The sequence below is a fragment of the Orussus abietinus genome, unplaced genomic scaffold (assembly GCF_000612105.2).
Source record: "Orussus abietinus isolate OABI.00-Male unplaced genomic scaffold, Oabi_2.0 scaffold119, whole genome shotgun sequence".
Taxonomy (NCBI): domain Eukaryota; kingdom Metazoa; phylum Arthropoda; class Insecta; order Hymenoptera; family Orussidae; genus Orussus; species Orussus abietinus.
Window position 1 is genome coordinate 98877 of NW_019394337.1, and position 22500 is coordinate 121376.

Here is a 22500-nt window from a genome sequence, read left to right on the forward strand (position 1 = left end):
TTCAGGAAGCGGAATGGGGAGTTGCCGGCTCACGTGGTACATTCGTTTACCCCCTCCCCTGCAAGGCGACGTCTACGCGTACATGATCTAAAATCCGATTGGGTCCGATCATTACAACCATCTAACGCACCCTAGTTCGTCGTATCCGGTTTACCCCTTCCACTGCCACGCGAAGTTTAACAAAAAGTTGTATATGCGTTTCAAATACGCTTGCTTTTATTTATATTCCGCTTGTCATTTTAGAACTCGGAATCTTGGTCATTTGTAATTTACCATTCTGGGCACGGATCGAAGGAAATTAATTCATCGTTATTTCACAGAAACTACGGAGTCATCGTTAATTATCATCCCATGGAAACGTAATATTGGATACGCAAAAGATACACTCGTCGAATTATTACATTTCAACGATTATGTTACAAACTTGTTAGCATTTCGGTCATATAACATGTTACGTACACGTTACATTATTCGTTGTATAACAGGGTCGTATAGTTGTGGAGGAAATAGTAATAGAAATCTTCCTTATATATTATACGTACGCTACAAAGGTTATATTGTTCTTACGTAACCGTGTTTGTTAACATTTTTTGCAGTCGTATAACAGCTTTACGTTACGCAACGATTGAAATAATGCGAACCGATTTCGTCTCAGAATGGACTGGTATCGGAAAAGTATGAGTGGAGATGCCCTGCCTCCCGCGTTTACAAAGGGATGGCATTAATTGGGGATTAGAGGCGTGAGTAGTGGTGGGCGTTCAAGCCACCTGCTCCTACGAGTTTTATGTCGGAGGGGATTGATTTATCGCTCCGTGGGGGATGCCGCTCTTGTCCCTTCTAGGCTCTTCGGTCCACGGGATGACCCACCCGGACCCTCCACACGGAACTCGTTGACATCCGGATGAAAGAAAACGAGTAATTCACGATAAGATCGGTCTTCCTCCTCGCGTCGGAATAATATTAGGTGTATCGATAAATTCGGTACCTCTTTAGCATAGTTTCAACATTTATTCTATAATGGTACATTCTACGACACAATAAATGTTTCATTTAAACGAACGTCGTAAGAAGAAGCTCTGATGTCCGACCAGTTTGAGAACGTGCCGTTATCGTAACTTTTTCCCTCTTTTTTCCCATAACGTTGCAACTCGTATCCCTGATTATAACTCTTTTAGCCCATTAAAGACTATTTCCTCCGAAGGACCTTGCGATACCCCTGAATGTATTTCTTGGAATCGGATAGATCATTTTTTTCATTTAAATACAAGACGCTTAAACGAGGCGCCTGATTATTTTAATGAAATTATTCATTGAAATTAAGACAGATACGTCAAACAAAGAGCGTATTTTAATTAAGGACGTGAAAATTTGTCTTTTACCGAAATCAAATCAACGTTTTGTCGATTGATACAAATCATTGTATTGTTTAATAAATGCAGTTTAGAGATATTCCTGTATTTGGATGAAATAAACCGTTTTCTCGGTATATTAATTTTTTAATTCGTAGGATGGGCGGAATCTAATACTTTAATAAACGGGCGCCTTCTTGATGTTTCTAGATTCCATGTGTGGAGGTAATTTTACGGTGGCCCAAAAGTTCGTCTTTCTATTATTAGCGTCAAGATATTTGCCAAAAGTGTTGTCCGGGTCGGAAACTTTTATCGTCGATGGTTGCGGCAATCCGTTCGACTTTGGCTCCACGAAACTCCCGACTGTTGATTGAGCTTTGAACATTGACAAGTCGTTCCAATTCCTCCTTGAGTGAAAAACTTTTATAGTGAAGTAATATAATATTTCAACGAAACTAACGAACGAACCACCAACGCACAATCCAAAAACCCCTCCGAACGAAGCTGGAAGAATTATAATATTTTTAATGACATTTAAAGTTCGTAAATGAAAATCGCTTTTGTTCCGTGACGAATGATACGTGTACCAATGTGCAATTATGGTTAAATAAACCGCAGGGAAATATGATTACTTATTGGGGACAGATCGGTGCGTTTGAAATTCACTTATGCTGACAAAGTTTTCGGACCGAAGTTTTCCTTCTTAGAATGGAAGGTTATTTAAAAATCCCAAGGAGGATCTATACAAAGAGACCGATACGTTAACAACAAAACTTTGGCTTAACTCATTGACTTGCACCGCATTAAGGTGATACGAAGGCGCTGAGAACTTTAATCGACGTTGATAAAATAAAATTCATATATACCCTTTTCGGTGGTAACTCCATTTTGAATACTCATGTAATAACATAAACTGGGGTGTCGCATTCCCGATATTTATATTTACGTTGAAGTCTGTTACATTTTACGTTGAGATATATACCAAATGAGACGTTTCATGTATCATTTCGGTAGAATAATTGTAAAGAGATCGAAATAAAACTGTCGAAATTCCGTGGATTCGTGATTTCTGATACTCCAATGGACCAACGGCGCCATCTGTGGCGTTTAGCTGCAACTACATTTTCGCTCTAAAAGAGTGTGCTACCCACGGCGCAAATCAGCATTCTCTTGCAATCGTCGGTGAAAGCATTTTCCACATTTTCCCATCTGACCATAGTATTCTATATCGTCCGAGCTAGGTCCTGAAACTCTTCATTTTCGATTTTGAGCCATCAAATACGTACACGGATTACGCCATGTTGGTTCTAGTCTATGATGAATAAATCAATTTTTGATCAAAACGAAATTTCATGAGTTTTAGGGCCTACCTTAGGGCCTCCATATTCACGTGGCAAAATTTGTAACGAATCGGTACCTCCAATTCGGGAAATACTTTCACGGACGATTTGACCTCTCAGATATGTATATGTAGGCTCTTTCATATCACCTTAAAGGTACGGAAAAGTAAAAGTGACAGGCTACTGTTCACAGCATCGTAAATGGCGTAACTTACCAAGGAGATCGTGCCAAGTAATCAAGCTGTCTCGTCGATATTTTAGACAGGTTATGTCACGAAAATGTACGTGAACTAAGGAGATATCATTAATGTTCAAACCGCGCCTGGAAATTGAATTGTGAACATTTTGCTAATATAACTAAATGATATTAGGGGGAAGATTCGTGGTGTTAACTTACAACAATACGGAATCGAAGTCGACGTCTTCCAATCGTGCTTTTTCAATATCAATTACGTAACTCTTGCTGCTGCATTGGGGTAAACAAGCACATTTCGTTGGTGAAATTGTTTTGTTGGTTACTTCACCTTCCAGAGGCATTTGAAGACTCGACAGTACACCTTTTGAAGTACATAACGTTATTCAATATTATTCAGTTTCAGTTATTATTTTATGGTGATATCAAAGGGTCATTCCATGTATATAAAACGGCTAAATATTTATAAACATTTCTCCAAACTGGGTGCACCGAATCAATTGAAATTTTAGCACGTGATCATGGAGGCCCTAAGGAAGAACGTGGTGCTCATGAAATTTCATTTTTCAATAAAAATATGTATTCGTGGTTCTAGTCTGGGATAACTAAAAGAAATTTTTCATCAAAAATGAAATTTCACGAGCACCATGATCTTCCTTAGGGCCTTCGCAATCACGTACTGAAGTTTAAAATGATTCGGGGCACCCAGTTTGGAAAAAATTTTATAAATATTTTGACGTTTTATATATATGTAGAATGATTTTTTCATATCACCTTACACTACATTTACATCGACGAACGCTAATTTCATTCAATAGAGTTCCATTTAAGACCATGTTGCTATATAACGATAATTTTTAAAGAAGAACATCGTACGGTTGTTGAAGCGAAGACATCTCACATCCGCCAATCCACATGTCCTTACGTTGTCAACTGCAACGGTAATTATCGTTATGCAAAGAGGCTAAGTATGCAGTATATGTCGCAAGCACGAAGTAGTTTAAGGAGACACAACGCCATGTATCGAAATCGTCCCCATTTTAGGCGTTCAAGATCATCAGATTTTTTCCGATCCAGGGCCCAGAGCGCCTCCCCGATGAAATTTTACAATTCAAAATGATCATCTACTAGCGGGTCCGCTAGTCATCGCCGCGTTTAAAACATCACATTTTGTATATCAAGTGTAGATTTTTGTTTCGCTTTACGTACCTTAATTGCCAAATTGAAAGCATTTTAGATCATTTACCTCGGTAGGAAATGTTTGATTACGTAGGATCGGAGTTCCCTCGTTTTCCGCCAGTAGCGCCCGCGTCGTTGGAGCAGCGGAAATCTGAGATCCTGGGTCCCAATTTTGGGGAATCGATCATTGGCGTTATGACTCCTTATTTTACTTCATGGTCGCAAGGATAAGTGAGATATACACCTATATCTGGATAGTAAAATGGGAGGCAGTCGCAAAGACTCACGATGTGTTCCATTCGGCATTCCGCCACGCAGGATTGATAACTGTAGACTACGCTCGATTTCAACTGTTTCTGTTGATAAGAACATGCTTCACATTAACTACGTATTTCGGTGTAAGTTCAGGGTAAGAAAGAATAATGTAGGATAAAAAATTATTTAAAGTGATCAAACATTTGAATACGTATCTATCTAATTATCGTTATAATTTCTATCATCTAAACGAGCACTTCATCGATTCAATCGGTTATGAAATACGGTCACAATTATATCCCGTGCAAGAAATTACAAATCGTTCAAGTTGTGAACATCCTTAAGGTGATTTGGAACGGGCCGTTTTATACAGGATGTAACAGAAATGGTGATTACGGTTTAGACAGCACTATTCTAATTGAAGAAGAAGTACCGCACTACTTTTTCCTCCAGTGCATCATTTATCTGTAATAACTAATTAAACCACAGCCGAATTGATTGACCGTGCTTCAATTAATTATTACAGAAAAATTATACACGGGAGGAAAAAATAGTACTGGACTTTTCGCCTCCTTTTTCAACAAGAATAGTGCTGTATAAACCGTGACCACCATTTCTGTTACACCCTATATATCACCGCCATGTTCTGGATATTTAATGGTACGCTTTACCTCGTCGTTAAACCAACAATTACGTTGATTTAATTTGAGTTGTCGCACATTTTCCGCGCTCTCTACAACCTTTCCGGAAAGTATCACCGATATTTCCTGGTTCGATTGCACCAATGCAGTTTGCATATCCACTTCTGGATAGACGTGTGGATCATGGATCAGTACCGAAGCTCCGGTGTAAGGCCTTATGGATCCTCGATACGCGAAAGCTTCAACGTTCAATACCAAAGACAATCCTATGTCTCTACCAGCACCAGGAACCATCTACTTAATAAAAGAATACGAATTGTAATAATCTTACTAAAGTATCGGGACAGAATGTTCATAACGAGGAGGAGAAACCTAGATCGGTGGCAACAATTTTTACATTTTTAATTCTGTAATTGACAGTAACGGATTTTCAAGATTGATACTGGGTACACATATTAACCGAACTCTACTTCCACGAAAAGACAGTTTAGGTTTTATCGCTTTAAAAGTTCAAGAAAATTGGCAACTTATATTCAAATGAAACGAAACGTTTTGTATATCTGTAAGGAAATATGACGAAAACAAATTGAGCTAGTGTTATAGAAATATTATCAAAATATTATTCTAAAGCAAATGTTTAGCAAATATTCCAAACGCCTACTAAATATTTACAAAATGTACGATATTCGTTAAATATATAGAAAATATAAGGTAAATATTTTGTGCTACTTGGATCGTTACTAAGTGCTGATTTAATGAGTGCCAATGAATGATAGTTTAACAAACCTGTATGTCATCAAGTCCTTGCTGATAATTCTGAATACTGTCAGGATCTGTTTCCTGTTCTCTGCGTAAAAAAACAAGTCATTAGAATGCCAATTACTTGCACATCAATCCGATAACAACGACGATTCCTACGTCATCAGAGGAACATATATAATTTGGGCATTGAACGTTAAGGTGAAGTGAAATCCGTGAAATTGAGATCAATCGACTCGAATAAGACACATCTTTCTTAAGGGCATCGGACCGAACCGTCCGAAACTTTGACATATGATTCGCGATCACCTAAGAATTGTCCTGACGCTTTCAAAATTTGGATTTTCGAAAAAGAAATGTTTCACTTAGCCTAGACTAGAACCAACAAGACAGTCGAGCTCTCATATTTCGATCGATATAAAATTATCGAAGGGTCTGATATGAGAAATGAAAGCGTCAGGACAATTGTACAACGATTTAGAACACTCTGGTAATCGAGAAACTTGCATTTGAACGAGATAAAGGCAAAAAAAGTATCTTTTGCGCTTCTGTGCTAATACGATAGAAGCACGTGGCCTCGGAGAGAAAATTTAATTGCCACTAAAATCACAAATGGCGCATACTAGCACTCTACAGTCAATTAGGGCATCAAAAACCAGGAATCCAGGGGATTTCTGGAGTTTTACTTCGATTTGTTTATAATTATTGCACGGAAGCGACATATGGAGTATGCCATTTGGGAAATACCCGATATAATTCGACCCAGCTGTCGATATAAATTCGAACGTCGGCAACGTTGATATTTAGATGCATTTTTCGACGCGTTTCACTTCACCTTAACGAGACTGAAAAGTTTTATTGAAACGTATCAACAACTGCGGCTGCGATTCGCAGGACCGATTTTTCGCCGACAGGCCCTTTACTACCGAAACTTGGATCGCTTTCCCAATCCGCAAACCAACCTGGTAGTTTTCCTATTTCTCTGCTCAACCGGCTAGAGGGTGGCTTCTGGCCGTGAAGGAACTGGAAAAGCCGGCGCGGAAAAAAAAAAGTGAAAGAAAGGCGTCGTGCTAAGCCGATCGTAGATTTAATAAAAAAGAAGCCTAGATTACAAATCCGAGACCGAAGCTGGCCCATCCTGCGTTCCTCGCCCGAGAACCCACCGAACGCGACCTCCACGAGGCGGCGCGAAAAACTGCCGCGGAGGCTTCTAAGTCCGAACGGAACCCGCAAAATATAATTCACCGCCCTCGCCTATTCCCTTCGGTCGCGCAGCCTCCCTCGGGCGCCTAGTCCCGATCGTCTCCGCGTGACGGTGGAGTCCACCCCGAGGCGGGGTGGACTCCACCGGTGAGCAGGCCTTCGGTGCTGTACTCGCGACCGCGAACACGAAGTGGGCCTTTCTCCGAAGCCACGACTCTACGGCTTTTCAAACGAACGCCAGCAAACGATCGAGAAGCCAAATTCAAATGCAGGCTCGGATCGCGACGATACCTCGCCCAGGTTCTCGCGACCCCGCGGAGTTACGGAGTCTCGCGGAAGTCCAGGAGAGAGACCTCGGTCCCCTTACCGACCGCGGGCCCTACCGGAGCTCCGGCGCCAGGGTGGGACTCCCATCGGCCCTGGTCCCACGATGCTCCCGATGCTCCGGGTCCACGAGTCCTGATCTCGTCGACGCGCCGCGGTCGGCTCGGTCGACTCCGCAACGCCCTTGAGGGTCCGGAAGGGTCCGCGTTTCGCAACATGGCGGCCGGAGGGAGAGCTCCCTTTAACACGACGCCTACTTCGGGCCCTTTGGAACCACCGCGGTCCCTTGGCCTCCTTCCCGTACCTTGGAGGCACTCGGACCGGAAAGGACCCCGCTTTGGAACGTGGAGGAGGCTCCACGCTCCGCCACGTTACACGATATACGAAATAACTAACGTAATAAATGGACGAAGACTTACAAGGTTACCGAGGGAAATACGTGATAATTGAATGCGCAGCAGTAACCTTCGATGGATTTTACCGTCTTGAATATTTTGCTGCAATTGTATACCTTTCCTAGCCAGATGCACTTCATCAGTAACTTGTCACACGGTTGCATTAGCTGAAATCAGACATTTTGATTAGGACTTTGGGAATTGAATTTCAAATAAATGAAATAATCGACCTAGAGGATATGAAAATGGCATGCATTAAAAATGGAGTGCATTAAACACTTTTTTGCCTTTATCCCGATCAAATGCGAGTTTCTCGATTACTAGAGTATTCTAAATTGTCGTACAATTGTCCCGACATTTTCGTTTCTCGTGTCGGAACCGTCGATAATTGTATATCGATCAAAATATAAAAGCTTGACGCCATGTCGGTTCTGATCTAGGCTAAGTGAATAAAATTAGTTTCGAAAATCCAAATATTGAAAATGTCAGGATAATTTTTAAGTGCTCGAAAGTTATGTGACAAAGTTTCGTACAGTTCGGTCCAATACCCTTAAAAAAAGTGTCTCGTTCGAAGCGACTGATTTCAGGGGAGTTCACTTCACTTTAAGGTGTTATGAAAGGGTCAGTTTACGTATATCGGGGAAGACAAATAGTTTGTGAAAGTATTCTCCGAATTAGGGGTACCGATTCGTTTCGAATTTTACCACGTGAACATGGAGGTCCTAAGGTAGATCCTGAAGCTCGTAAAATTTCATTTTTTATAAAAGAAATGTGTTTATTTATCCTGGTTCACTTCACCTTGAGAGATAAATACCTTCAGCATTAGGTCGTCAACGGATAACTGCATTCGCTCCAAAGCTCTCAACGCCTTCGTATTCTCGTGGCCTATGAATTCTGGTCGAATTAATTTCGGCAACGCATCAAAAAAATTCTTTATTTCCGTAACGTTTAGTCCTTCTTTGGCCCTGCAAAGAGAAAAGTACTAGTTGCGTTTAACTTATCTCTCATTCTCCATGCCTATCCTTCATTTTGTGGTTTCTACAAATACGAACAGTAAATAAGTACTTTTGAAATATAATGCTTGCAGAAAAATGAGGGATTCTATAAATATCAATTAAATTCTACAAAATAAATTGTAATGCAAATTCCAGCGATCAGGCCTTATCCGTGAATATTTCCATAGTTGAGATTAGACTCTCTTTGGCGGGATAATAAACAATGTGCGAAATCACGCCTGGAGCCCTAAATAAATTAAGGTGAAGTGAAAGACGACGAGAAATTTGATCGACGTCGGTAAAAAACATTCTATTTGGATAGTTTGATCCAATACTCTTAAAAAAAAATGTCTTCCTTGAGGTAAAATGAAACCTCTCTCCAATCAATCGATTATACAATACAGACAATAAGATACTTTTTTAAGGGTATTGGATCCATCTGTCCGAAACTTTGACCCTTGATTCGTAAGCACCTAGGAATTATCCCGACACTTTAAAAATTTGGATTTTCGAAACAAATCTGTTTAACTTAGCCTAGACTAGAACCAACATGGCAGTCGAGCTCTCATATTTCGATCGATATACAATTATCGAAGACTCTGATATGAGAAACGAAACTGTCAGGATAATTGTACCACGATTTTCAACCCCCTGTCAATTGAGAAACTCGCATTTGAGCGAGATAAGGGCAAAAAAATTACTTTTGCGCTTCTATGCTAAAATTCTAGGAACACGAGGTGTCGGCGAAAAAATTTAGTTGGCACTGAAATCATAGATAGCGCACAGTGGCCGTCTACGGTCACTTAGGGCATCAAAAACCAAGAATCCAAGGTATTGCCGGAGTTTTGCTTCAATTTCTTTGTAATTATTGTTCGGTAGTGACATATATAGTATGCAATTCGGTACAATACCCTAAATAATTCGACACAACTGTTAATATAAATACGTCGGTAACGTAGGTATTTGGAAGAAATTTTTTGGACTAACACCGATCAAATTTCTCAACGTGTTTCACTTCACCTTAAAGTACCGATATGAAAAGAATTAACCTTCCACCTAAAATTTTCAGAGCTAGGACTTTCTTTACTTCTGACAAATTTAAACGTTCCATAGAGGTGAAAACATTCTCTATACGTATATTAGACATTATACTTCATTTGAATAGATGACCGCTCTTGAACCACATGACTATAAATAGAAGACAACGTGAAAAGTTTGACATAACGAAATAAAATATGAAAAGTTAAATTGATATATTATTATAATCAGTGGCATAACAACTTACATATCCGCTGCCAATTTCTTAGCTTCGGGACGATAGACTTTATTGTAGTTACATATAGTAACTGCTGGAAAGTGCAGGCCCCATATGGGGTATGTGGTGGTGTCGATGGTAGTGACCGTGGGGGTTTTTTCGAAGCGTTGCCACGTTAATACCATCAATACCACACTCAGAGCAAACCCAACCACGCAAACCTGTAGGGCAAGTATTACACATTCTGTTTCTAGTTACTAATGACATTTTCATACAGTTTGTTACAATTACTGTACAGGTACATTACTAACGTACGCAACTTCGTGGACATACATAACAAAACACATTGTCGGGGACCCATAAGCATCGTTACAACGTCCATTAAGAGGATGTGAGACCAACATCCGAGAGGTCAATCGTTCTCCGAACTTAATGTATCGAATCGTTTCAAACTTTACGATGTAAATATGAAAGCTGTAAGGAAAGTTTTGACATCGATGAAATTTCATTTAAAAAATCTAAGATATCGGTAAACTAATTTTTAAAGAATTGAGATTTCATGGGTATCAGGACCGTCCTTATAGCCTCCATATTCTCATCGTATGAGGACGAAATGTCAAAGAAGGTTAAAAATAGGGACGAGTTCCCTGTCTTAGTAATAAAATTGAATAATTAGGTTAACCATCTCGATACACTTGGGAACACAACACGAAACACGTCACTGTCCAGATTGTTAAGTAGTTACTGGTTACATACTGCAACGGGTGACAAAAAGAAAATCCATGGGACACAAAATCATGTAAATAATTACGTGTAACAATGGCTGTAATCATGCGGATAAATCGGCTCCCAGTACAGCCGAAGCGATGCAAGGGACGTTAAAGTGTTACAAAAATTCTGCTGTAAAAAGCTTGCGAAAAGAATCAGCCAAATCGGATGGGAAGGTAACAAAGTTGAAAAAGCATAGCAACTGACTCGTAAGTAAAAAGTATCAGAAAATCCGGATGACATCGAACGCATTACGGAATAATGTGGCGCAATGTTTTTACCGATCCCCAGCTATAAGACATATTCACGTCTAAACATCTATTTTTATAATAGAGAAAATATTTAAATCAATCTACCTAACAGATTTCAATCGATCACTAATAAACATTGACCGCTGTTTAGTGCCGAAAAACGGGGCTATTCAATTGGAAATCAGTGAAAATGATTTCCGTCTTTGAGAGCCGATTACCGTCGATTTCATACGATAGACAGCAATAAGATTCGGCAACAGAGGACGTTCGGCTTTAAAATTGTGACAGTGTTTCGATGATTCCAAACGATTTCCAGTGATTTCCACATGATTTCAAGCGGTGAAATTTATGATTTTCTGAGCGAATACCCCCTCGGAAAAACGTATATGACCCCTCAGAAAAAATGAAAACGGACTGTCAATTATAGACTTACCAGGAACCATATTGCTTTCTCGACAATATTAGTTTCATGGGCTGTAATATACCGGAAACCATGGAGAGTCGTATTTTCGCAATATCGTCGAAGTTCACACTTAAGATGTTTGGCTATACGGCTCCAATGATATTTCGGACGATTCCGAGGATAAACGTTCCCTTAAAACAGGAATCGCGTAATGTTATGCCCCCGGATTATTATTATAAAATCGTAACCGGCGAAAATGTTTTGCAAATATTTGAAATGTCTGCTAAATATTTACAAAATATACGATACTCGTTAAATATACAGAAAATATAAGACAAATATTTTCTGCTACTAGGGATGTTGACGGGTATGTCCCCCTGATATCATGAGAAGATAGTAATAAATTTTGTTTCACTTCATTGTTGTGGTATCGCGATTTATTTGCTCTTACCGTCGGATCTGCCGCTCGAGCCTCCCTTCTTTGATCTCCACGTGAGTTCCATTGTTTCAAGAATCGAGATTCGAATTATATTTAATTTCTACAGTTGCACCTTTTTGCGTATTCGCAGAGTTAATATTGAAAAAATGTCTACGTGTACGGCATCGTGCCGTGCCGATGAAACGCATGTTCTGACGGCTGCGTGTCGACGATTCGGCTAATTGTCCCGCCATCTTGATAGGTGTTCACCTTTTACGTGAAAGGGTGTCCGTATTCTTTATCACGTCCGTTTATTTTGTTGCGTGATTCCGATAAAATGGGTGCACGTATTCACGTAAACCCCCGTTAACCCTCCGAGAACTCCCTAAAATTTGGGACATGAAATAGCACGAGATGTCCGTTCATTTTTAAATGTAAAATAACGTATCTTTAAGATGATACGAAAGGCGCCGAGGAATTTAATCGAGGTCGATAAATTAAAATTCATCTCTGCCCTTTTTGAGGGTTACGCCATTTTGCATACCGAAGTGGAAACGTAAGCTGACGCGTCGCGTTCCCGACATTAATATTTGCGTTGAAATCTTTTACAGTCTACGTTGAGAATTATACGAAATGAGGCGTTCCATATATCATTTCGGTAAAATAATGATAAAGAGATCGATGTCAAACTTTCGAAATCCCGTGAATTCATGACTTTTTATATTCTAACGGTCCAACGGCGCCATCTGTGACTGTTAGTTGTAACTATTTTTTGCTCTTAAAACACGCCTTACCCGCGGGACGAGCCAGCATTCTCTTGCAATCGTTGGTGAAAGTATTTTCCATATTTACCCATCTGATTCTGTAATATTCCATTTCTATGGTATTACCCAGGCTTTACCTGGTCTTTTCCTAATCTCTACGCTCCGACCGCCTACCTACTCCACTTTTTATCAATCGAAGGCTCGTTCCCTCCTCGAGAACTTTTAACCCATCCGTCTCCTCACCTCGCTCATCGAGGTCCAGTAAAACTCATTTTCGTGGACAGTGGCGCAACCAAGCGCCAAGAATAGAAACTATTTTGGATACACGCACGTCAACCAAGCAACGGGCTGTGACGATCTCTTGTGGTCGTCGTGGTTGTTCGGTAGTCTGTTGCGCCCGTGAAACTATGTAGCGCGCGGCCCGATGTGCGGGAGTTGCGAATAAATTTTGCGAAAAGTAGAGAAGAGTTGTTCCTTTTATTGCCGGGGTCCCGTGGTCCACGCTAGAGTCTCGGATGCATATCACCGCAGAGCGCTCCCTGGCTCCTGATTGGTGCGGAGCTCTACTCGCTCTCCCCTCGTTCGGCTCGCGTTTCATGTCCTCCGAAATGTTGTTTACTACCGCGTGGAATTCGGCCATTGTCATTTCTCGGGTTTTTCAGCGGAACGTGTCGGAATGCCGCAAACATATCAAATATCGTCGATGCACCGCAATCAAACCATTTTTCTTGTCGTGACCAGTATTTCGAAGCATAAAGTCTTTGAATCTACCGCGAAATAAAGAGATGGAATATTACGCTGCAGGTGGCAGCATGTTTCACGAGAGCGAATTGCTCGTTACGTGGCTTCTAGGAGACGTCGGAATTCATCGGTATTAGTATCTGTTGGTATCTGACCATATCTGACTTCCGCTCTATGTAATCTGTCTCTTGAAAGCATATGTCGAATTCATAATAATGCAAAAACTGTTCAAAGCAGAAGATTCCGAATCCGATGACAATTTACAAATTAATACCAATTATGCCAGTAATTATAACTCTTGGCGGCAGAAGGAAGAATTGAATAAATGTGAGCGGAAATAACTTGGAAATATTCTTTCCACTTTAGGTTATCTTTGCACGAGCGTTTTTCTGTTGCTGAAATTAAATTCGAATTAATGTTGATTGTCGAGTGCAGATATTATTTACTACAGGGAGAACAATGCTTTTTTAATCATTTGTTGCTGACTATCATTGAGTTTATCCATTGACCACACAGCGTCCAAAGTGTTTTTGTTTCGTACCTTTGGTTTGACGGTATATTTTGATTATCCACTATGTTCATAAGAGGACCGACTGGATTCATCTTGTCAAGCACAGTTTTTCTATGCCATATGGAGTTGAGAAAAGCACGTTTTGACCCTGATTTCTTAAAAATATGACTGATTTCGGTCACTAAAATTATCTATTACTATTGCATCGATTGAATCAATGCCAATTACCTATTGCTCGGCAATGTTACTTTGACTTATTTTGATTTCAAGAAACGGCTGTGTAAAAGTAATCGTAGATCGATTAGATAATTTGGTTACATGTACCGTCACGTTATCATATATTTTTCTTACAGTAAAAACTAAATATGGTGAGTGCGCCGACTTGAATAGTTCGAATGAATCGAGCGATCTGTCGGAAGAAGATGAGGAAGGAAATGTAAGTCAACGAGCGAACAAACGTTATAGCAAGTAACACTTGTTTTTCAGTCGATTCATGTTCTTTTAAGTTTCTTGTCTGAAAACCTATAACTTTTAGAGTATCCATTTCTAAATGTATTCAAAGGTTGACATGACCAAAACCTTTCCAATAGTGCATGTTCGCAAATAAAAATGCTTAATTTAAAAAAAAAGTGGTCTTCCTATGGCTCACTCTTGTTCAAAAAATTGACGACTGAAGTAAATTTCTGCCATTTTTAAATGTCCACATCCTATCAAGAAAGATTGTAGATATTGAATATAGTATTAAAATTACGAGCAACTGTGTTAACCATTCGGTTAGGCGATAAATTTATCCTTTAAAGGTTTTCAATCAAACAACTTGAAAAAAAGTATTCCATTAAAAAAATAAGGTAGGTCGAATCAAGTTTGTTAATTTCATTTCACGGAAGAATTATAGAATTGTTACGCTAAGCCATATTTAATTTTGAAATTAATGGCATCATATAACAATTACTGAACATAATTATTATTTCTCTTTCTAATATATGTATAGGAACTCACTAGCCAGTTTGAAAGGGACTTCTATAAAACGTTATCCAGCTTAAAAGCCAAAGATCCAAAAATATACAATGGGAATGTAACTTTTTTCGAGAGTTCAAAGATATCCTTGCAAAATGAAAACGACAAAGGAACAAAAACAAAGGTTAAAAATAAGAATGGGAAAGACAAGCCATTATGTCTGCGTGATTACGAGCGGAATATTATTCTGGAACATGAAGGAAAGTATAGCGACAGTGACGAAGAGAAAAACACGAAAGAGAAAATTCATAAATCTACATACATGGACGAACAGAAAAACCTTAAGGAGAGTTTTAGAATGGCTTTGCTTAACGAGGACCAGGATGATAGTATATTGCTAATTCCTAAAAAGAAGTCGGAACAACAAGAACAAAAGGTAATTCAATTTCCCTGCATGTTTCTTGTAAAGAACAACTTACAATATAAATTGTATTTGAACATGAAATTCAGATTCATAGTTTTTAGATTATGCTAAGAAAACGAACAGAAATGGATGGACAGAAACATTTAATTTAAAGAGAGATCATTTTAATATAATGATTAAAAAATTATTAAAAAAATGAGTAGATCTGTTCATTTCTATGCATTTTTGTTAATTTTCCCAGCTATTGCACTTGTTTGCACGATTAATCAACTGTAATAATATAAAACATAATATATTAAATAGACTGGGCTTTTATGATATACTTAAAACAAACGTGGAAAAGCATGTTTGTAGACTAATGTGACTCAGGAAACATATCTATATGATTTATAGTACTAATTACTACATACATGTAGTTATTATGGGCCAAAATATAAAAATTGTGATATTTAACCATTAAATAATTAAAGCCCCACTTATAATAAAAGCCTTAATGTAGATTTTTGCACTGTACTATTATTTAATGTAATTTTCGTTTAATGCGTTCTCTCATTTAACCCTTATAATATCATTTTTAGGAAGAAGAAGATTACAAAGAATGGTTAAAAGGTCAAGAAACTGCAATCAATGCTCAGGATCAGCAAGAATTAAAACCATTGAAGGATTTTTGGACCGATCCTAATTTGGATAAAAATGAAAAGTTCCTAAGGGATTATATTTTAAATAAGAAATTTTTAGATCAAGATAATGAGGATGTGGATGACGATAAATGGAAGGATTTATCAGAAGACGAAGAAAATTTAATACATCAAGAGGAGTTTGAACACAAGTACAACTTTCGGTTTGAAGAACCTGATCAGGAATTTATAAAAAGGTATTCCATCTAATGCTTTACGGTGCTATTAAGGTGATATGAAAGAGTCAACCTATATATATGTATATATATCTGAGAGGTCAAATCGTTCGTGAAAGTATTCTCCGAATTGGGAGTATCGATCCGTTTCAAATTTTACTTTGTGAACGTGGAGGCTATAAGATAGATCCTGAAACTTCATTTTTTATAAACAATTGATTTATTTATCATGGACTAGAATCATGTTATTGACGTCGATTCAGTTTCTCAGCACCTTTCATATCACCTTAAAAAATGAAAGAGTTATGTGTTCAATTGACATTTCTGAAACGAATAATGCTGAAGAAGCTTACTTCTTAAAAGACATTTTCTGTTGACTCGCTGCATTTTGTGGTATAACATTTTAGGTATCCTCGTACAATGAACAATTCTATGAGGAAAAAAGACACTCGCAGATCAGAGAAAAGAGCTGAAATTAAAAAGCGTAAAGATGAGGAGAAACTGCGGCAGCTGGAAGAGTTGAAGAAATTAAAAGCTCTGAAGCGAAAAGAAATTGAAGATAAAATTCAACAACTCAAGCAAATCACAGGTTTAATGAATATGAAATCATTTTATAGAGATTCAGTGCCGTAGTATTGACAGCTAATGTCACGTTTATCGTTAGGAAATGATGACGTGCGATTCGATAACATTGATTTGGATGCGGACTTTGACCCATTGGAACATGATCGAAAAATGCAAGAATTATTTAACGAAGACTTCTATGCTGGATGTGAAGATAACGTTAAGCCCGAGTTTCCTGATATCGATGAGGAATTGGGAATTGAAAGTACGTGGGATAACTATAACCCAAACGATGAACAAATTGCACTCACGGACGATGCTTATGCTAATGGTCCACATTGCGAAGATCCTAATTTCAACGTGAGTCTATTATTTATTTCAGCACTCGTTATATGCCTTGTTTTGGAATTTAATTAATGACTCCATGAAAAGTCCAAATTAAGGTGAAGTGAAACACATCGAGAAATTTGATCGACATCGGTTCAAAGGATTCTTGTAAATACCTACGTTACCGACGTTCGCATTTATATCAATTGTGTCGAGTTATATCGGGTATTGTATCAAGTGGCATACTCCGTATGTTGTTTTCTTACAATAATTTTAAACAAATCGAAGTAAAATGCCCGAAATCCCCTGGATTCATGGTATTTTATGACTTATTGACTGCAGAGTACCACCTTGCGCCATCTGCGATTTTAGTGGCAACTAAATTTTCTTTCCGACCCGTCGTGTTACCTTCGTTTTAGCATACAAACGCATCAGACACATTTTTTGCCTTTATCTCGTTCAAATGCTAGTTTCTCGATTACCAGAGTGTTCCAAATCGTTGGACAATTGTCCTGACACTTTCATTTCTCATATCACAGTTTTCGATGACTGTATATCGATTGAAATATGAGAGCTCTTATGAGCTCTTCTATATGAGGATTCTGATCTAGGCTCAGTCAAAAGAATTAGTTTCGAAAATCCCGATTTTCAAAATGTCGAGATAATTCTTAGGTGCTCGCGAATAAATGGTCAAAATTTCGGACAGTTCGGTCCAATACCCTTTAAAAAAAAGGTTCTTATTCGAGTCCATTGATTTGAGGGAGGTTTCACTTCACCTCAATACTTAGGAAATGGAAAGATATGTTGTATTTTAGTGGTTGTTGATTCTTAATACCTCCTTTAATTTATTTAAGATGGATGCCGATTATGATCCTTTGAAAAGCTTGAAAAACGAAATGGTTCAATCTACGGGGAAGAAGAAGAGACGACGTAGCAAATTTGCCGAACTTATTGCAAAAGAGAAGCCAAAATTCGATCCAAATTTGTACTCGTCCTATCAGGAATACTTCGATCAATATTATGCTTTGGATTATGAAGATCTGATAGATGATATACCATGTAGATTTAAATACAGAACTGTTGTCCCAAATGATTACGGTTTAACTACCGAAGAGGTAAGCCTAATAACAGATAACTGAAATGGCAGTAATTGTGGATAAAAATTCAAGAAAATAATATCTAATCTTATTTTTAAATAAAAATTAATGCTATGGATTTGTTATTAATGACAAAATTAAGGCGTTCTTAAACGTGTACTGCAAGAGACTCTTACAGAGTCTGCTGAGAATCCTTAAGGTGATCCGAAAGGGTCATTCTGTATATATAAAACGTTAAATTATTTATAAAACTTTTCTCCAAATTGGATTCACCGAATCGATGAAAACTTCAGCGTGATTATGGAGGCCTGAAGGAAGAACGGAATGCCCGTGAAATTTCATTTTTCATTTAAAAAAATGTGATCTTGGTTCTAGTCTAGGATAAATAACAAAATTTTTGTTTGACCAAAAAATTTTCGCAAGCATCGCGTTCTTTCTCAGGGCCTTCGTGCTGATGTTTCAAATAATTCGGTGCACCCAGTTTTAAGAAAAGTTTAATAAATATTTTGACGTTTTATATATGTAGAAGGACCCTTTCATATCACCTTAAGTTGACGAACTTTCGTTTCAATTAGATCTTGACTGCTGATGACAAAGAATTGAACAAGTGGTGTTCCTTAAGAAAGGCATTGTCCCATAAACCAGACCATGTTGAGCAGAACGAGGTGAAGGTCTTTCGAGAAAAAGCCAAAAACGAAGCCCTAAAGAGGAAAATTTTTAGAAGCATGTATAGGTAAGTACGTTTTTAATTAGAGCGTATATACAACACGCAAACATTTCAATCAAGTTCCTTATGATGAAGTGAAACCTGTCGAGACCCTTAAGGTGAAATGAAACCCCCCTCAAATCAGTCGACTTAAATGAAGCCCTTTTTTTAAAGGGTATTGGATCGAACTATTAGAAACTTTGATATATAACTCGTGATCATTTATGAATTGTCCTAACACTTTCAAAATTTGAATTTTCGAAAAAAAATTGTCAGCCTAGGCCAGAACCAACATGGCGTCGAGCTCTTCTATTTCAATCGATATACAGTCATCGAAAAATGTGATATTAGAAATGAAAGTGTCAGGACAATTGTCCAACGATTTGGAACACTCTGGTAATCGACAAACTAGCATTTGAACGAGATAAAGGCAAAAAATGTGTCTGATGCGCTTCTATGCTAAAACGATGGTAACGCATGGTCTCGGAAAGGAAATTTAGTTGCTACGGAAATCACAGTGGCGCAGGGTCGTCCCCTGCAGCCAATTAGAGCATCAAAAATCATAAATCCAGGGGATTGCTGGAGTTTTACCCCAATTTCTTTATAATTACTGTTCGGAAGCGCCATATCGAATGTGCCATTTGGTACAATACCCGATATAATTCGACCCAGCTGTCAATATAAATACGAACGTCGGCAACGTAGGTAGTTAGAAGAATATGTTTCACCGACATCGATTCAGTTTTTCGGCGGGTTTCACTTCACTTTAACATGTTTATTCTTCTTTAGTCTAAGTAGTCTAATTCCTGTATTACTTTATGCAGCGTCGACTCAGAAGCTGACGTTCCGGAAGTGAATGAATTGAACAGCAAGGAGAAAAATGCGGGAAAGGAGGACAAGATAGGACTTAAGAGGAAGAGAAAACATGGCGATCAAAACCAAACGACGGACCAAGTTGTCCATGAAATCCCCGCGAAGAAAAATCACAAAGAAAAATTAAAGAGACAGGAATGTGAAGAAAGTAAGAAACAGCTCAAAGAAGAAACGAAAGAGCTTTTCTCAGATACTACAGGTTTAGAAGCTAAACTCGACCCTCGAGAAAATGACAGAGTGGACGAACGAAGCGACGAAAATCAAAAAATTCGAGCGAAGTCGAGAAAATCTGACATTACTCATAATGGAAATAAGGATACTCTTCGAAAAAATACATCCTCTTCGAAAAAACGTAAACAATTTAGGAAAAAGCCGACCAAAAACAATTTAATTCAGGCAGAACGGCACAAGAAAGGTGTTAAAACTAAAGGGGAGAGTTCCAATCAACCTACGGAATTAAGCGCGGAAAGATTAAAAGCTTACGGAATCAATCCGAAGAAGTTTAAGAATAAATTGAAATATGGGAAAAAGTAAACCGACTACAATAAACACCGAGATGAAGAAGAGGATTGCCACAATCACTGAGTGAATGCGGCTAAATCGATCGGTAAAAATGCAATGAAGTGTCCCGCGGGAGGTCTACAAGAATCATGTATTAAAAAAATTAGACAATTATAAAATAAAATGATAAGAAATACGCATAATAGTGCGTCAATGTCGGAGTACTTGAAAAAGGATTCTTTATTAATGATTATGCGTTACTTAAGGGGGTGTGAACGTGGCGACACAGAGGTCTCGTTTATAAAACTGTTCTGTGAACTGGATGTACCGAATCGTTTCAAAGTTTACAACCTGGGTATAGAGACTACGAGGAAAGTCCTGACACCCATGAAATTTGAATTTTTTAAACATTTGTCTATGGGTATTTTTTAAATTTCATGGATGTCAGAACCTTCCTTATAGTCTCCATACTGACGTAAATTTTGAAACGATTTGGTACACAGTACGGAGAAAAGTTGTATGAACGACTGACCCGTCGGATGCCACTTTCGCATCCCCGACTGCTGGACCATTGAAACCCAATCAAAGTATTTGGAACTCAGTTAATATGTAGGATATATGTATGTTGTGCAACCGCCACGACACGTCGCGCATTGCGCCATTGCGCCCCCTCTACAGCGCAGCAACTTCACGAAGTTCACCAGCGCTCGTAGCGGAAATTCGCTCAGTTTTATGAAGTTTTACAGTTTAAGAAAATCTACACGTTGACAGCTTCTCGGGATCGCCCTAAAAAATCTCCAGTTTGGCTATTCAACAGTAATTCCCAATAATAGAGGGTAACGTTGACAAATGTACAACTTCTCCTGTACGGATCTTTTTTTATTTTCATTTCATATAACAGCGTCGTAAGTGTTGAACGAGTAACGATAGAAGCCGCGATGGGCCACCAAAACAGATTTTTACTAATTACTTATATCCCTTTTCTAATGATAAATTTTAAAATCTGGCTCCGCAGGGAAAATTATATTTTCGGAAGGCTGTGATTATACTACTCCCCTTTCATTTATTATTTCCTTTACGATAGCTGGAAATTATTCTTTTAAAACGAAAGATTTCCATCAAGCGGTTAAAGAAAAATATTCATCGTAGTTGAATATTTCATTATATACTTTATTCCTGTTTTAAAAGTGACTAAGTAATTTCAATTGCAACTAGGGAATATTATACATTAGACTGTTCAGATATGTATACAGCAATTTTTTTTTAACCATTTTCTTGTTTACATGCAGTAATAAAGACAGTTTTACGTTCAAGGTTTATGCAGAATATACAAAAAAAAAGTATGAATGTAAATGTTCACTACGGGAGAAAGCTTGCTAATGCGGATATCTAAAATACAATGTACAAATCTAGTAGGATTATACTTCAGTAACATTAAATACTCATGAAAAATATGTTTTTACAGTGTCTTACGTTTATGTAATATTTTGTACACGTTATACATACGGCCTTGACATCGACGGAATCACTCAAAGGAGTTCGTAGATTGTCATCTTAAGAGGATATGAAAGGCGCTAAGAAATTTAATCGACGTCTATAAGGTAAAATTCATCTATACCTTTTTGGTGATAATGCCGTTTTGCATACTCAAGAGGGAACATAACCGACCGTCCCATTACCGTCATTTATATTTATGTTGAAGTCTTTTACCGTCTGCGTTGAGAATTATGCGAACTGAACGGTTCTATATGTCATTTTGGTAATATAATGATAAAAAGATCGACGTAAGACTGCCGAAGTTCGATGAATTCCTGACTGTTTATATTTTGACGAACCAACGTCGCCATCTATGACGTTTAGCTGCAACTAAATTTTTACTCTAAAAAAAAGTGTTAGCCGCAGGACAAGCTCCTTGCAATCGTTGGGGAAAGTACTTACCACATTTTCCCATCTGACTCTGTAATATTCCATTCCTACGGTATTCTAAATTGTTCGAGCTAGATCCTGAACCTCTTCATTTTCAATTCTAAGCCTCCAAGAAGCGTAAAACATCGAAAACGTGCCCGGACCAAGCCATGGTTGGTTCTAGTCCATGATAAGTAAATAAATTTTTGATGAAAAATGAAATTCCATGAGTTTCAGGACCTACTTTAGGGCCTCCATATTCACGTGGTAAAATTTGAAACAAATCTCGGTACACCCAATTCGGGAAATACTTTCACCAACGATTTAACTTCTTAGGTACATATAGGCTGACTCTTTCATATCCTCTTAAGGGGATGTCAAAGTGGCATCCGAAATGTCAATCGTTCATGAAACTTTTCTACGAACTGGGTGTACCGAATCATTTCAAACTTTACAACGTGAACATGGAAACTATAGGGAAGGTCCTGACACCCATGAGATTTCATTTTTTAATAAAAAATTTCATTTTTATAATAATTCAGGTATACT

At 38.2% G+C, this 22500-nt stretch overlaps 2 protein-coding genes across 2 annotated transcripts; one reads left to right on the top strand and one right to left on the bottom strand.

The window, feature by feature from the left end:
• Positions 1-1131: 1131 nt before the first annotated feature.
• LOC105697797 (sodium channel protein Nach-like) lies at positions 1132-11438 on the bottom strand. Its single transcript, XM_023431826.1, has 11 exons — positions 11341-11438; positions 9919-10109; positions 8453-8603; positions 7663-7805; positions 5744-5804; positions 4988-5251; positions 4306-4417; positions 3759-3815; positions 3087-3246; positions 2905-3011; positions 1132-1853 (listed from the first exon to the last, which is right to left on the bottom strand). Exons 2-11 carry the CDS (start codon positions 10071-10073, stop codon positions 1528-1530), a joined length of 1536 nt encoding a protein of 511 aa, XP_023287594.1. The 5' UTR covers positions 10074-10109; positions 11341-11438; the 3' UTR covers positions 1132-1527.
• A 1883-nt stretch (positions 11439-13321) lies between these two features.
• Positions 13322-20279, top strand: LOC105697809 (protein KRI1 homolog). Its single transcript, XM_012421476.2, has 9 exons — positions 13322-13560; positions 14098-14180; positions 14736-15137; positions 15704-15999; positions 16386-16567; positions 16643-16902; positions 17724-17984; positions 18542-18699; positions 19497-20279. Exons 1-9 carry the CDS (start codon positions 13449-13451, stop codon positions 20077-20079), a joined length of 2337 nt encoding a protein of 778 aa, XP_012276899.1. The 5' UTR covers positions 13322-13448; the 3' UTR covers positions 20080-20279.
• Positions 20280-22500: the final 2221 nt, after the last annotated feature.

Coding starts and splice junctions, on each gene's coding strand:
- LOC105697797 (XM_023431826.1), bottom strand. CDS start 10,073: ATGGTATTAACGTGGCAACGCTTCGAAAAAACCCCCACGGTCACTACC. Junction 5,252..5,743: donor AAGGACTTGATGACATACAG/GTTTGTTAAACT, acceptor TTTATTAAGTAG/ATGGTTCCTGGTGCTGGTAG. Junction 4,418..4,987: donor ATTGTTGGTTTAACGACGAG/GTAAAGCGTACC, acceptor TCTTATCAACAG/AAACAGTTGAAATCGAGCGT.
- LOC105697809 (XM_012421476.2), top strand. CDS start 13,449: ATGCAAAAACTGTTCAAAGCAGAAGATTCCGAATCCGATGACAATTTA. Junction 16,000..16,385: donor GATCAGGAATTTATAAAAAG/GTATTCCATCTA, acceptor ATAACATTTTAG/GTATCCTCGTACAATGAACA. Junction 18,700..19,496: donor ATTTTTAGAAGCATGTATAG/GTAAGTACGTTT, acceptor TACTTTATGCAG/CGTCGACTCAGAAGCTGACG.